This window comes from Panulirus ornatus, chromosome 31 (assembly GCF_036320965.1).
Source record: "Panulirus ornatus isolate Po-2019 chromosome 31, ASM3632096v1, whole genome shotgun sequence".
In the NCBI taxonomy this organism is placed as follows: domain Eukaryota; kingdom Metazoa; phylum Arthropoda; class Malacostraca; order Decapoda; family Palinuridae; genus Panulirus; species Panulirus ornatus.
The window spans coordinates 16,252,184-16,267,827 of NC_092254.1; the positions used below are offsets into that span (position 1 = coordinate 16,252,184).

Consider the following 15,644-nt stretch of genomic DNA (forward strand, 5'->3'; position numbering starts at 1 on the left):
AGGATCCAATCTTATAACTAAGCAGTACAGACCAGTTAAGTTCACTTCACATTAATTCCAGTCTGTGAAAGTGTGATAAAATGACTCATTAAGAACTACATTAACAAAGACCAACATGGATTTATACTAGGAAATAGTATGCATATCCCTGGGGTTAGGGGTTAGGGGATTAAGAATACTTCCCACGTATTCCCTGCGTGACGTAGAAGGCGACTAAAAGGGGAGGGAGCGGGGGGCTGGAAATCCTCCCCTCTCGTTTTTTTTTAATTTTCCAAAAGAAGGAACAGAGGGGGCCAGGTGAGGATATTCCAAAAAAGGCCCAGTCCTCTGTTCTTAACGCTACCTCACTAACACGGGAAATGGCGAATAGTTTAAAAGAAAAAAAGAAAGTATGCAAACCCAAATATTAGTCCTGTTCATTGATACTTGTGGAAGTTTGAGTCAAAGAAAATGAATGGATACAGTTTTCCTTGAATTTTCAAAGGCAGTTGAAAAAGTAAACCACCAAATTTTACTAGAGAAAGCATCTGAGCATAACAGAGACAGGCAGATCTGTTTGGCATGCAAAAAGTAGGAGGTAGGTAGGTGAGAAAGGCTAGTGAGTAATAGGATGATGAAGTTGAACTGCTACTGAATGAGAAAAGAATGGTTTATGGGCATTACTTTTAGGGAGCAAGGTTAAAAGGAAGGTACAGAGGCTGAAAAAGAGAGCAAATGAAAATCGGGATGAGTGACTATCAACAAACTTTAGGGAGAATAAGAAAATGTTTTGAAAGTTTAAGAAAAATGGAACAAATTGGGAGAATCAGTGGAGGTAAATGGGGAAGTGGTAACAGGTGTAGATGAGAAGAGAAGGAATGAGTAATTTAAAGGACTGTTGAATGTGTTTCATGATAAGGTGGTAGATTTAGAGTGTTTGGGTCATGGAAGTGTGCAAAGTGAGACAGTCATGGCAGGTAGTTTTGTGAAAAGAGGTGGTTAAGGCCTTGCATAAAATGAAATGTTTTTGAAGATTGGCAGAATGCCTGTATAGGGCAGTGCGAACAAAGGTGAATGTTCTAATTACAGAGATGTAAGTTTCTTGAGTGTACAGAGCATCAGATAGGGAAGAAGAGTGTGGTTTCAGGAGTCTTGAGGATGTTGATTAGGTGTTTGCTTTGAAGAATGTGTACAAGAAGTACGGATAAAGACAGGAGCTGTATGTCACAGTTGTTGGTCGAGAGAAAAGTATTTTGATGGGGTAGATAAATATCCCTTGTGGAAGGAGAAGGTGTTTTGGACATGTGGTGTGGAAGGATAAGTATTAGCAGTTGTGAGGAGCTTTATTCAAAAGGGTATAGCATGTGCCTGTGTAGATAGAGAAGAGAGTGAGTGGTTTCAGGTGAAGGCAAGTCTATGGTAGGAGTGAGTGATTTACCATGGGTGTTTAATTTGCTTATGGATGGGGTGATAAGGGAAGTCAGTGCTAGGTGTCTTGGAGTAAGGGGCAGCTATGCAGTCTGTTGGGGGTTGAGGGACCTGGAAGGTAAGTCAATTATTGTTTGCTGATGACATGGCGCTGGTGGTAGGTTTTGAGTAAACAGCAAAATTTGGTGATTGAGTTTACATGAGAAAGACTGACAACAGGAGTTCTGATTGGCCCACGACTGAGTCGTCTGATAGAAAGGAAAAAAAAAAAGGAGTTTAACTTGATAAGAAAATATAATTATGCTCAGCAGCTGTTCTCATTACTACAGTTATTAATACAGTTTATTTCTCGCGTTTTTCTCAGAGTATACCTAAATTTATGAAATATTTGTCTGAATGACTTTTGAAGATATTTATAGTCTTAGCATTCACAACATCTGATAGTAAATTTTACCAGTGCTCAACACACCTTTAGGAAAAGAAGCTTTTTTCCATGTCTTTACTACATCTTTTAGCTTTGATTTATATTCCATTTTTCCTGGTAACTGTATTTTCTTGTATTTGGAAAGATGTTCATGATTTTCTTTATTGAACTTGTTCAGAATTTTGACCTCTTGGATTAAGTTGCTACAAAGTTTCCGTTTTTGAAGGGAGAAGAGATCTGGTCGTTTTAGCCTGTCTTCGTATTGCAGATTTCTAAGGGATGGGATCAATTTTGTTGTGCATCTTTGTACTTGCTTAAACTTTTCCATCTTTTTTATAGTTTGGGGACCAAAACTAGACTGCATATTCAAGGTGTGGTCTTACTAGAGAATTATAAAGTGTGAGAATTGTTTCTGGTGTCTTGTAATCTATGTTCCTGGCTATGAAACCTAACATTTGGTTGCCTTTTTTACATGCTGCTTGACACTGTTTGCTGTACTTTAGATTGTTGCTAATGACAACGCCACGGTCCTTTTCTTCATTTACTTTAGTTAGAGAGTTTCCTAATAGTTTGTAGTTGTAATGTATATTCTTGTCTCCAAAGTGCATAACTTTACACTTGTGTACATTAAACTTGCTAATAAGTTCCCTATACTTCACTAATATTGCTTCTAATCTCCCATTGACTGCATTGTTCGTCCCCACCTGAACAACAAAAATCACATCTTTGGGATTGTTCGCTACTATGTCGTCAAACAAGTTCTTCCTATTTCTCCGTTTGACTATAGAGTCCCCAACCAGAATGATGCTATGATCATCCTCTACTTCATCTTCTAGTATGTTTAACCTGTTTTGAGTGGAGAGTTTGTTGCTTGTAGGTTTTTTGGTAATGCAGCAACAAGTTTTCCTCACAGGTTGGAAGGTGGAAGTATCCTCCAACTATGTCTCATCAACGGTGTAGGAGAATGTGGGAAAGGAGAAAGTTGATTGTAAGTGTGTATAAAAGCAAGGTTATTATCTGTAGCAGTGCAAAGAGACAGATTAGGTGAGGTGACTTTGAATGGAGAAAACTTGGAGAAAATGAAGGGAGTGGATGCAGCAGTGAATGGAACCATGGGAGCTGAGGTAGTCATAGGGAGTAGAAGGTCCTGGGTGCATTGGGAAATGTTTGAAAGAGAGGTTGCTATCTGTGAGGGCAAAGTTGGGTGTGTTTGAGGTTATAGTAGTCCTGACAGTGTTGTATTGATGAGAGGCATGTGCTATTAATGAAAATGTACAGAAGGGGGTGAATGTGTGTGAAATGAAGTATTTGAGGACAGTATGTGGTGTGAGGATGGGTTGTTTAAATAAGAAGTGAATGAGTAAGAGAGAGGTGTGGTAATAGGAAGAGTAAGGTTGGGAGAACTAAGAAGGGTTTGGTGAAATGGTTTGGATATACAGAGAGAATAAGTGAAGGGATGTTGTCAAAGAATCAGAAGTGGAGGGAATAAGGAGAAGGGGAAGACCAAATTGGAAATGAAAGGATGGAGTGATTAAGGTTTTAAATGCTTGGGTCCTGATCATTCAAGATTGTGAAAGGCATGCTTAGGATAGTGAATTGGAGTGATGTGCTCTACAGAGGTTGTAATCTGTTAAGAAATGGAAAGTAGAGATTAGGAAGAATAGTGAAGCATAAGGGATTATAAACAATAGGATGAAACTTTGGGAAAGGGAAGTGGTCTTGGTTACTGCAAAAACAATGGATATATAGAGCAGAGAAACATTTATAAGAAATAGGGTAGATAACTTAAATACTCAGATGGTATCTATGGAGGCTACATTAGAGGATAGTATTACTCTCTAGCTAGTTAGGAAGATATTTTGGCTTACTGTAGGAGTTCAGGCCAGGGACATCAGTGCCAGGAGTTCTGTTTTTAGAGTAATAGAAAAGAAATTGTTCTTTCCCATGGCTAAGATGGGAAGTCTGATGACATCTCAAACACTCTTGAAGATATGACTTTGACTGTCCTTTTGAGGACTAAGAACATAGCCAGTGATGGAATGGAGGAAAATATAGCAGTCTAGGGATCTCATTTACAAATTTAAGGAAAAGCCCTAGGAAGTTAGTTATATCAGGATTGCTACTCAAATATGAGGTAGGCTTCTAAACCCACAGTAGAATGCTGGGGATGGAGGTAGACTTCTGAACCCACAGTAGAATGCTGGGGATAAAGTGTAGAGTTGAGGTTATCTTTAGGGAGGAAGAAAATATTTTTTATATCAGTTTATGGGATAACACTTGACAACACATGACACTCTTCATAACTTCATATATTACTGTGATGAGTGCTTTGCACTAGCACCTGCAAAATCTTGTTTTAACTACCTCACCTTTGTTAAAATGCACTTGTATGGAAACCAATAGTTACTTAGTACCATTAGGTTTGTGAGATGTAGAATCATGCTTGGGATGATTGATTTGAAGAATAGAAAATACTGAAATATCTTATTTTTTCAGGTGATGCTGGCTATTAAACGTGCAAAAGACATAATGGCTGGGAAGAAGTTCACGAACACTCAAGACCCACGACAACAGTCCATTTATGGAACTCATGAAATTATGATTTCACGAGAATCATCTGAAGGTCGTGATCAGTATACCAGTGTTCCAGAGTTCCACACTTTTGCAGGTCCTCCTCATTATGGTAATGGAGAGCATAATCGGTTGAGTGGTCCTGCTGATTCTGGAGTTCATTATGGGGTACCAACTCATTATGCACCAGGTGTTCAGTATGGCCCAGTTCCCCCTCCACAAGCACATGTGCATCCCATGCCTCAGCATTCAGGACCTTTTCACCCATCTGGCCAGTTTAGTGCTCCACAAGGTCCCTCACCTCCAGGCTCAAAACTTCCAAATGGTCCACCTCATCCTCTTCTTGGGTCAAGTCAAGTCCAGTATCGGCCAGATGTGGTTGCTGTTCAGGTCAGATCAAGTGGCAGGGGACGTAGTATTGAGAGCTTAGAAGAGCCTATATATGGCACATATCAAACGTTCCACCCAGAGAGTAGAATGCCACTTATTCAGGGGCCTATGTCTCTTGGCAGTCTACCTCCAAGACCCTTCCCTCCAACAACACTGGGTTCATCACATCCACAGCGATCAATGGATGATGGTGATATTACCCCCACAAATGAGTATGCTAATAATTATGAGGGTGGTGGAACATTACCTAGACCTCGCACTGCCAATAAACTCCGACCAGTTGCCAAAGTTACTGCAAAAACACGTGTGGATATTCATGAGGTTCCACAATTTATTAAAGATGGAATGAATCTAAAGAAGCCATCCCAAGCAGAAGAAATTAATATGAAGGAACTAAACTTGAAAACTTTAAATCGTCAAAACTCAGAAAAAATGTATAATTCCAGTCAAGGTAGTGGAAGTACCAATAACACACCACAGGGAACACCTAAAAAAATTCCTCCACCTCCACCTCGTCGTTCAAACTCCATTAGTGAAACTTCTAAAGAAGCTGCATCACAAGAGAGTCAGTATGCGTATCTCCGACGGGGATTATCATATGGGTACATGGGTATCAAGAACAATTTGCAGCCAGATGTTACTCCAGATCTGCCACCTCCACCAGCACCACCTGATAGTGCTAATCATCAGCACCTTCCTGATGACTTTCCTCCACCACCACCTCCATTAACCTGCGTGACAATGGCCAGTTCTACACGTATTTCAGCCAGTTCAACAATTACTACTTCATCAATCACGAGCGATTCTATGACCACATCACAGACTTCCACAACCTCATCAGAAGATGATGTGTCGTCAGGATTTCGACCGAGACGAAATGACTCCAATGCTAGTTTTAAGGTAAATAGCATTCTAGATTTAGTTTTCATATTGTAAATTGTAGATTGTAACTTAAACCTACTCCTTTTCTTTATTATTTATTTATTATGACTCCAGGACCATATTCTCTGAAAGAGTCCTGGTGTTACAGAAGGCATTTCTAAATTTTCCTGCACTGCAAAGCTGCACTACCTCTAGTAGCAGGGAGATGCAGACTCTTTTGTAGTGAGAAATTCTTTAATGAGCCTGTACTTCATAAGATACAGCATCATCTAACGTGACTTTTTTCTTGCAGGTAGAGCCTGGTAATACCACTCCTGTCATTGTAAACTATATACAGCACTGCTAGAAACAGAGTTTTCAGTGTTACTTGCAGAGAGCACCTAAAAATGTATGTGAATGCTTTTAGGGGTGCTGCATTTTCTCCATTCTCCTTTGTGTCACTGCCCTTGAGATAGGTAGTAGAGCAAATCAAGTTACTGCCTCTCGGAGGAAAAATCAACCTCAGTCACAGCTGCAGACATTTTAACAGGCTTTGATTAAGAATTTTATATAAAGAATAAAGCAAGTAAAACAGCATGTATACCTTTCTCCAAGCTGTGCATTGGATCTGCATACACTGTTGCTCTCACAAGAACATACTGCCATAGCATTTGACTCTTATGATGACCTTGCGAGAAGTATGCATAGGGTCATGATGGTATTTTTTGTTTCAGGGAGACCTTGATCCTTTTATTTCTACTGCACTTAGGATCAGATTTGTATACACTAATGAGGTACATAGTAATGTTGCCTACCCCATTTTATCTAGGAATTTTCACAGCCGTCAGTTACCCTACAAACACCACACTGGAAGGACTCTTATTGGAGCATGCAACTGGTGGCTGCGAGAATGATACCTGTGCATCTAGATGCTACAGTGTTGAAAACTCAATGACATAGGAAGACATGAGGTGCAATTTGATAAAAAGTAGTGGTTTAGAGGAATATGGTGATGTTCATTCTTTTCATATTTTCTTTGGGTCCTGTGATGACAATTAAGATGCATAAATAGTCTTATAACCAGTTTTTTTTTTTATGTTGGCTGAGAAGGTGTAGGCAACTGAGTTCCCTTACCATAGCTATCATATATATAGGGGATAAGGGAGAAGAAATACTTCCCACATAATCCTTGCATGTTGTAGAAAGTGACTAAAAGGGGAGGGAGCTGGGGGCTGGAAATCCTCCCCTCCTGTTTTTAATTTTCCGAAAGAAGGAACAGAGAAGGGGGCAAAGTGAGGATATTCCCTCTGTTCTTAACGATTCTTCGCTGACATGGGAAATGGCGAATATGTATGAAACAGAGAATTGGGCCAGGTGATGGTATTCCCTCAAGGCCCAGTCCTCTGTTCTTAACGCTACTCGCTAATGCGTGAAATGGAGTAGTTTGAAGGAAGGAAATATATATATATATATATATATATATATATAATTATTTCATTTTTTTATTATACTTTGTTGCTGTCTCCCGCGTTAGCGAGGTAGCGCAAGGAAACAGACAGGAGAATGGCCCAACCCACCCACATACACATGCATACACATGCACATGTACATACCTATACATTTCAACATATACATATATATATATACATACACAAACATACACATATATACACATGTACATCATTCATACCTGCTGCCTTCATTTATTCCCGTTGCCACCCCACCACACATGAAATGACAACCCCCTCCCCCCACATGTGCGTGAGGTAGCGCTAGGAAAAGAAAACAAAGGCCACATTCATTCACACTCAGTCTCTAGCTGTCATGTATAATGCACCGAAACCACAGCTCCCTTTCCACATCCAGGCCCCACAAAACTTTCCATGGTTTACCCCAGATGCTTCACATGCCTTGGTTCAATCCAGTGACCGCGTCGACCCTGGTATACCACATCATTTCATTTCACTATTCCTTGCACACCTTTTACCCTCCTGCGTGTTCAGGCCCCGATCGCTCAGAATCTTTTTCACTCCATCGTTCCACCTCCAATTTGGTCTCCCACTTCTCCTCGTTCCCTCCACCTCTGACACATATATCCTCTTTGTCAATCTCTCCTCACTCATTCTCTCCATGTGACCTAACCATTTCAAAACCCTCTTCTGCTCTCTCAACCACACTCTTTTTATTACCACACATTGCTGTATCATCAGCGAACAACAAATGACTCACTTCCGAAGCCCTCTCATCCACAACAGACTGCATATTTACCTCTCTCTCCAAAACTCTTGCATTCACCTCCCTAACAACCCCATCCATAAACAAATTAAACAACCATGGAGACATCACACACCTCTGCCACAAACTGACATTGACTGAGAACCAATCACTTTCCTCTCTTCTTACTCGCACACATATCTTATATCCTCAATAAAAACTTTTCACTCCTTCGAGCAACTTGCCTCCCATACCATATATTCTTAATACCTTCCACAGAGCATCTCTAACAACTCTATCGTATGGCTTCTCCAGATACATAAATGCTACATACAAATCCACTTGCTTCTCTAAGTATTTTTCACATACTTTCTTCAAAGTAAACACCTGATCCACACATCCTCTACCACTTCTGAAACCACACTGCTCTTCCCCAATCTGACGCTCTGTAGATACTTTCACCCTCTCGATAGATACCCTCCCATATGATTTCCCAGGAATACCCAACAAACTTATACCTGCATAATTTGAGCACACACCTTTATCCTCTTTGCCTTTGTACAATGGCACTATGCAAGCATTCCGCCAATCCTCAGGCACCTCACCATGAATCATACATATGTTAAACAACCTTACCAACCAGTCAACAATACAGCCACCCCCTTTTTTAATAAATTCCACTGCAATACCATCCAAACCTGCTGCCTTGCCGGCTTTCATCTTCCGCAAAGCTTTTACTACCTCTTCTCTATTTACTAAATCATATATACATACACGTCCACACACGCAAATATTCATACCTATACATCTCAACATATACATATATATACACACACAGACAAATACATACATACACATGTACATAATTGATACTGTCTGCCCTTATTAATTCCCATCGTAAAGGCCACATTCGTTCACACTCAGTCTCTAGCTGTCATGTAATAATGCACCGAAACCACAGCTTTCTTTCCACATCCAGGCCCCACAAAACTTTCCATGGTTTACCCCAGACGCTTCACATGCCCTGGTTCCATCCATTGACAGCACGTCGACCCCGGTATACCACATCGTTCCAATTCACTCTATTCCTTGCACGCCTTTCACCCTCCTGCATGTTTAGGCCCCGATCACTCAAAATCTTTTTCACTCCATCTTTCCACCTCCAATTTGGTCTCCCACTTCTCCTAATTCCCTCCACCTCTGACACATACATCCTCTTTGTCAATCTCTCCTCACTCATTCTCTCCATGTGACCAAACCATTTCAAAACACCCTCTTCTGCTCTCTCAGCCACACTCTTTTTATTACCACACATCTCTCTTACCCTGTTATTACTTGCTCGATCAAACTATCTCACACCACATACTGTCCTCAAACATCTCATTTCCAGCACATCCACCCTCCTGCGCACAACTCAATCCATAGCCCATGCCTCGCAACCATACAACATTGTTGGAACCACTATTCCTTCAAACATACCCATTTTTCCTTTCCAAGATAATGTTCTCGACTTCCATACATTCTTCAACGCTCCCAGGATTTTCGCCCCCTCCCCCAGCCTATGATTCACTTCCGCTTCCATGGTTCCATCCGCTGCCAAATCCACTCCCAGATATCTAAAATACTTCACTTCCTCCAGTTTTTCTCCATTCAAACTTGCCTACCAATTGACTTGACCCTCAACCCTACTGTACCTGATAACCTTGCTCTTATTCACATTTACTCTCAACTTTCTTCTTTCACACACTTTACCAAACTCAGTCACCAGCTTCTGCAGTTTCTCACATGAATCAGCCACCAGCGCTGTATCATCAGCGAACAACAACTGACTCACTTCTCAAGCTCTCTCATCCACAATAGACTGCATACTTGCCCCCCTTTCCAAAACTCTTGCATTCACCTCCCTAACAATCCCATCCATATAGAAATTAAACAACCATGGAGACATCACACACCCCTGCCACAAACCTACATTCACTGAGAACCAATCACTTTCCTCTCTTCCTACACATACACATGCCTTACATATCTGTGTATGTATACGTTGAAATGTATAGGTGTGTTTATGTGAGTGAGTTGGGCCATTCTTTCATCTGTTTCCTTGCACTATCTCACTAACGTGGGAGACAGAAACAAAGTATAATGAATAGATAAATAAATAGATAAGTATTCCTATGAGTCCACGGGGAAAATGAAACACGAAAAGTTCCCAAGTGCACTTTCGTGTAATAGTCAAATCATCAGGGGAGACACAAGAGAGAAATATAACAGTCAGTTGATATACAATCACATGTTGGACAATCGTATGTTTACCAAATGGCGTCCTAGCTTCGTCTCTTCGATGTATATCAACTGACTGTTATATTTCTCTCTTGTGTCTCCCCTGATGATGTGATTATTGCACGAAAGTGCACTTGGGAACTTTTCTTGTTTCATTTTCCCCGTGGACTCATAGGAATATCTTGATCACGTGCAAAATTGTGATCCTTTCCAACATAGATAAGTATATGTATGTGGTATGAGAAAGATGGGAGGTGGGCAGATTAGAAAGGGTAGTGAGTGGTGGGATGAAGAAGTAAGATTGTTAGTGAAAGAGAAGAGAGAGGCTTTTGGACAATTTTTGTAGGGAAATAGTGCAAATGACTAGGAGATGTATAAAAGTAAGAGACAAGAGGTCAAGAGAAAGGTGCAAGAGGTGAAAAAGAGGGCAAGTGAAAGTTGGGGGGAGAGAGTATCATTAGATTTTAGGGAGAATATAAAGATGTTTTGGATGGAGGTAAATAAAGCTCGTAAGACAAGAGAACAAATGGGAACATTGGTGAAGCGAGCAGGTGGAAAGGTAGTAACATGTAGTGGTGAAGTGAGAGGAAGATGGAGTGAGAATTTTAGAGGTTTATTGAATGTGTCTGATGATAGAGTGGCAGATATAGGTTGTTTTGGTCGAGGTGGTGTGCAGAGTGAGAGGGTCAGGGAGAATGATTTGGTAAACAGAGAAGAGGTAGTGAAAGCTTTGCAAAAGATGAAAGCCAGGAAGCCTGCGGGTTTGGATGGTATTGCTGTGGAATTTATTAAAAAAGGGGGCAACTGTGTTCTTGACTGGTTAGTAAGGATATTCAGTGTATGTATGGTTCATGGTGAAGTGCCTGAGGATTAGCGGAAATGCATGCATAGTGCCATTGTACAAAGACAAAAGGGGATAAAGGTGAGTGTTCAAATTACAGAGATATAAGTTTGTTGAGTATTCCTGGGAAATTATATGGGAGGGTATTGATTGAGAGGGCGAAGGCATGTACAGAGCATCAGATTGGGGAAGAGCAGTGTGGTTTCAGAAGTGGTAGAGGATGTGTAGATCAGGTGTTTGCTTTGAGGAATGTACGTGGAAAATACTTAAAAAACAGATGGATTTGTATGTAGCATATATGGATCTGGAGAAAGCATATGATAGAGTTGATAGAGATGCTATGTGGAAGGTATTAAGAGTATAAGGTGTGGGAGGTAAGATGCTAGAAGCAGTGAAAAGTATTTATTGAGGACGTAAGGCATATGTACGAGTAGGAAGAGAGGAAAGTGATTGGTTCCCAGTGAAAGTCAGTTTGCAGCAGGGGTGTGTAATGTCTCCATGGGTGTTGAACTTGTTTATGGATGTGGTTGTTAGGGAGGTGAATGCAAGAGTTTTGGTGAGAGGGGCAAGTGTGCAGTCTGTTGTCGATGAGGGGGCTTGGGAAGTGAGTCAGTTGTTGTTCGCTGATGATATAGCGCTGGTGGCTGATTTGTGTGAGAAACTGCAGAAGTTGGTGAATGAGTTTGGTAAAGTGTGTAAAAGAAGAAAGCTGAGAGTAATTGTGAATAAGATCAAGGTTATTAGGTTCAGTAGGGTTTGAGCGACAAGTAAATTGGGAGGTAAGTTTGAATGGAGAAGAACTGGAGGAAGTGAAGTGTTTTAGATATCTGGGAGTGGATTTGGCAGTGGATGGAACCATGGAGGCAGAGGTGAGTCACAGGGTGGGGTAGGGAGTGAAGGTTCTGGGAGCATTGAAGAATGTGTAGAAGGCGAGAACGTTATCTCGGAGAGCAAAAATGGGTATGTTTGAAGGAATAGTGGTTCCAACAATGTTTTATGGATGTGAGGCATGGGCTATGGATAGGGTTGTGCAGAGGAGGATGGCTGTGTTGGAAATGAGATGTTTCAGGACAGTATATGGTCTGAGGTGGTTTGATCAAGTAAGTAATGAAAGGGTAAGAGAGGTGTGTGGTAATAAGGAGTGTGGTTGAGAGAGCAGAAGAGGGTGTATTGACATGGTTTGGTCACATAGAGAGAATGAGTGAGGAAAGATTGAGAAAGAGGATATATGTGTCAGAGGCGGAGTGAACGAGGAGAAGTGGAAGACCAAATTGGAGGTGGAAGGATGGAGTGAAAAAGATTTTGAGCGATCGGGGCCTGAACATAGAGGAGGGTGAAAGGCATGCAAGGAATAGAGTGAAATGGAATGATGTGGTATACACGGGTCGATGTTCTGTCAATGGATTGAACCATGGCAAGTGAAGCGTCTGGGTTAAACCATATAAAGTTTTGTGGGGCCTGGATGTAGAAAGAGAGCTGTGGTTTCGGTGCATTACACATGACAGCTAGAGACTGAGTGTGAACGAATGTGGCTTTTGCTGTCTTTTCTTAGCGCTACCCTGTGCACATGTGGGGGAGGGAGGTGCCATTTCATGTGTGGCGGGGTGTCAGTGGGATTGGATGAAGGCAGCATGTGTAAATATGTGCATGTGTATATATTTATATGTCTCTGTATGTCGCGGGAGACAGCGACAAAGCAAAATAAATAAAAATAAATATACATTGAAATGTATAGGTATGTATATGTGCATGTGTGGGCATTTATGTATATACATGTGTATGTGGGTGGGTTGGGCCATTCTTTTGTATGTTTCCTTGTGCTAACGCCTGAGACAGCAACAAAGCATGATAAATGAATAAATGCATATAATATATGAAGTGTTTACAAGAGAACAAATGGGAACATCAGTGAAGTGAAAAGGAGGCTGAGTGAGTATTTTGAAGGTTTGTTGAATGTGTTTGATGACAGAGGGGCAGATATAGGATGTTTTGGTCGAGGTGGTGTGTGAAGTGCGAGGGTCAGGGAGAATGGTTTGGAGAATAGAGAAGAGGTAGTGAAAGTATTGCAGAAGATGAAAGCCAGCAAGGCGGTGGGCTTGGATGGTATTGCATTGGAATTTATTAAAAAAGTGGGTGACTGTGTAAGGATATTCATTGAATGTATGGTTCATGGTGAAATGCCTGAGGATTAGTGGAATGCATGCATATTGCTGTTGTACAAAGGGGAATGTTCAAATTACAGAGGTATATGTTTGTTGAGTATTCCCGGGAAATTATATGGGAGGATATTGATTGAAAAGGTAAAGGCATGTACAGAGCATCAGATTGGGGAAGAGCAGTGTGGTTTCAGAAGTGGTAGAGGATGTGTGGATCAGGTGTTTGCTTTGAAGAATGTGTGTGAGAAATACTAAGAAAACAGATGGATTTGTATGTAGCATTTATGGATCTGGAGAAGGCATATGATAAAGAGTTGAGAAGATGCTTTGTGGAAGGTATTAAGAGTATATGGTGTTGTAGGGAAGTTGCTAGAAGCAGTGACAAGTTTTTATCAAGGATGTAAGGCATGTGTACAAGTAGGAAGAGAGGAAAGTGATTGGTTCCCAGTGAATGTCGGTTTGTTGCAGGGGTGTGTGATGTCTCCTTGATTGTTTAATTTGTTTGTGGATGGGGTTGTTATGGAGAGGAATGCAAGAGTTTTGGAGAGAGGGGCAATTATGCAGTCTGTTGTAGATGAGAGGGCTTGGGAAGTGAATCAGTTGTTGTTCGCTGACGATACAGCTCTGGTGGATGATTCAAATGAGAAACTGCTGTTTGGTAAAGTGTGTGAAAGAAGGAAGCTGAGAGTAAATGTGAATAAGAGCAAGGTTATTAGGTTCAGTAGGGTTGAGGGACAAGTTAAATGGGAGATAAGTTTGAATGGAGAAAAACTGGAGGAAGTGAAGTCTTTTAAATATCTGGGAGTGGATTTAGCTACAGATGGAACCATGGATGCGGAAGTGAGTCACAGGGTGGGGGAGGGAGCGAAGGTTCTTGAAGCGTTGAAGAATGTTTGGAAGGCAAGAACGTTATCTCTGAGAGCAAAAATGGTTATGTTTGAAGGAATAGTGGTTCCAACAATGTTATTTGGTTGCGAGGCATGGACTATGGATAAGGTTGTGTAGTGGAGGGTGGATGTGTTGGAAATGAAATGTTTGAGGACAGTATGTGGTGTGAGGTGGTTTCATCATGTATGCAATGAAAGGGTAAATGTGATGTGTGGTAATAAAAAGAGTGTGGTTGAGAGAGCAGAAGAGGGTGTATTGAAATGGTTTGGTCACGTGGAGAGAATGAGTAAGGAAAGATTGACAAAGAGGATATATGTGACAGAGGTGGAGGGAAGGAGAAGCGGGAGACCAAAGTGGAGGTGGAAGGATGGAGTGAAAAAGATTTTGAGCAATCGGAGCCTGAACATACAAGAGGGTAAAAGGCATGCAAGGAATAGAGTGAATTGAAACAATATGGTATACCAGGGTCAACGTGCTGTCAGTGGATTGAACCAGGGCATGTGAAATATGTGGGGTAAACCATGGAAAGGTGTGTGGGGCCTGGATGTGGAAAGGGAGCTGTGGTTTTGGTGCATTGCGCATGACAGCTAGAGACTGAGTGTGAACAAATGTGGCCTTTTTGTCTTTTTCTGGCACTACCTTGCTTGAAGGGGTGGATCCTATCTCATATGTAGTGGGATGGTGACGAGAATGGATGAAGGCAGCATGTATGAAGTCGCCAGTGATATCAATGCAACAACAAGGACTCATCCACAAAATGGAAAAGATGTTGATGCTTTGGATGGACGATAGAATTCAAAGACGTGTAACGCTAAGCTTACTAACAATTTATGCAAAGGATGGAAGTCTTTTTGAGACTTTGAAGGAGTGAGCGGGATAGGCTTACATCAAGAACTTCACAGCAAGTCATGGTTGGTTCAATAGATTTAAAAGAAGATATAGGTCACATAACATTCAAGTCACAGATGAAGCAGCAAGTGCTGATGAAGGAGCTACCAAAAAGTCCATTGAAAGTTTGGATGAATCAATCCGTGAACTAAAGTGTCTTAAAAGATAAAATGAATCTACAAAATTTTATGATAAAGCTGGTCAATACATAACGAGATAATCATGATAGAAATTGGGTAGGATAAAAGAATGTTGTATAGGTATATGAATTCTACATGCCATGCTGACATACATCCAACTTATGTCCATTTTGAGATCCAACAGGTTGTTCAGAATGGAACTTGAATGTACGTCGGGGAGCATCTGTATATATTGATTGGCCATTTTCCATTTCTCTAAATCTGTGGATATCATTTATTAAGAGGCCAAACCTGCCCTTTTTTGCTTCCTTACTTAATGTACTCATCTGGGCAGAATAGGTGTGAGAGCTTATCTCTTTAGTAAGGTTTCTTTCCTAAACATTTACAATATAAGGTGCATTTCTTCTGATATGATCCCTAAATTCCTAGTCTTTACCATGTATTACTGATCCATGAGCATTTGTATACATTATTCTCAGTCTGAAACTCACAGTTGATCTGTCCTCAGAGTTGGCTGGGGTCTAATATCTTTTTGCCCCATGTTTTGTCTGCTATTTTTTCATCCTACTGTACCCCTCTGAATT

The 15,644-nt window shown here is 41.0% G+C and overlaps 1 protein-coding gene across 6 annotated transcripts in view; it reads left to right on the forward strand.

The window, feature by feature from the left end:
* LOC139758841 (uncharacterized) overlaps positions 1-15,644 on the forward strand; it is a 557,798-nt gene that overhangs the window by 524,138 nt on the left and 18,016 nt on the right. For all 6 annotated transcript variants that reach the window (XM_071680695.1, XM_071680691.1, XM_071680693.1 and 3 more), the window contains one exon: positions 4,328-5,692. In XM_071680695.1, the coding sequence (XP_071536796.1) occupies positions 4,328-5,692 (1,365 nt within the window). The remainder of the gene's footprint in view (positions 1-4,327; positions 5,693-15,644) is intronic.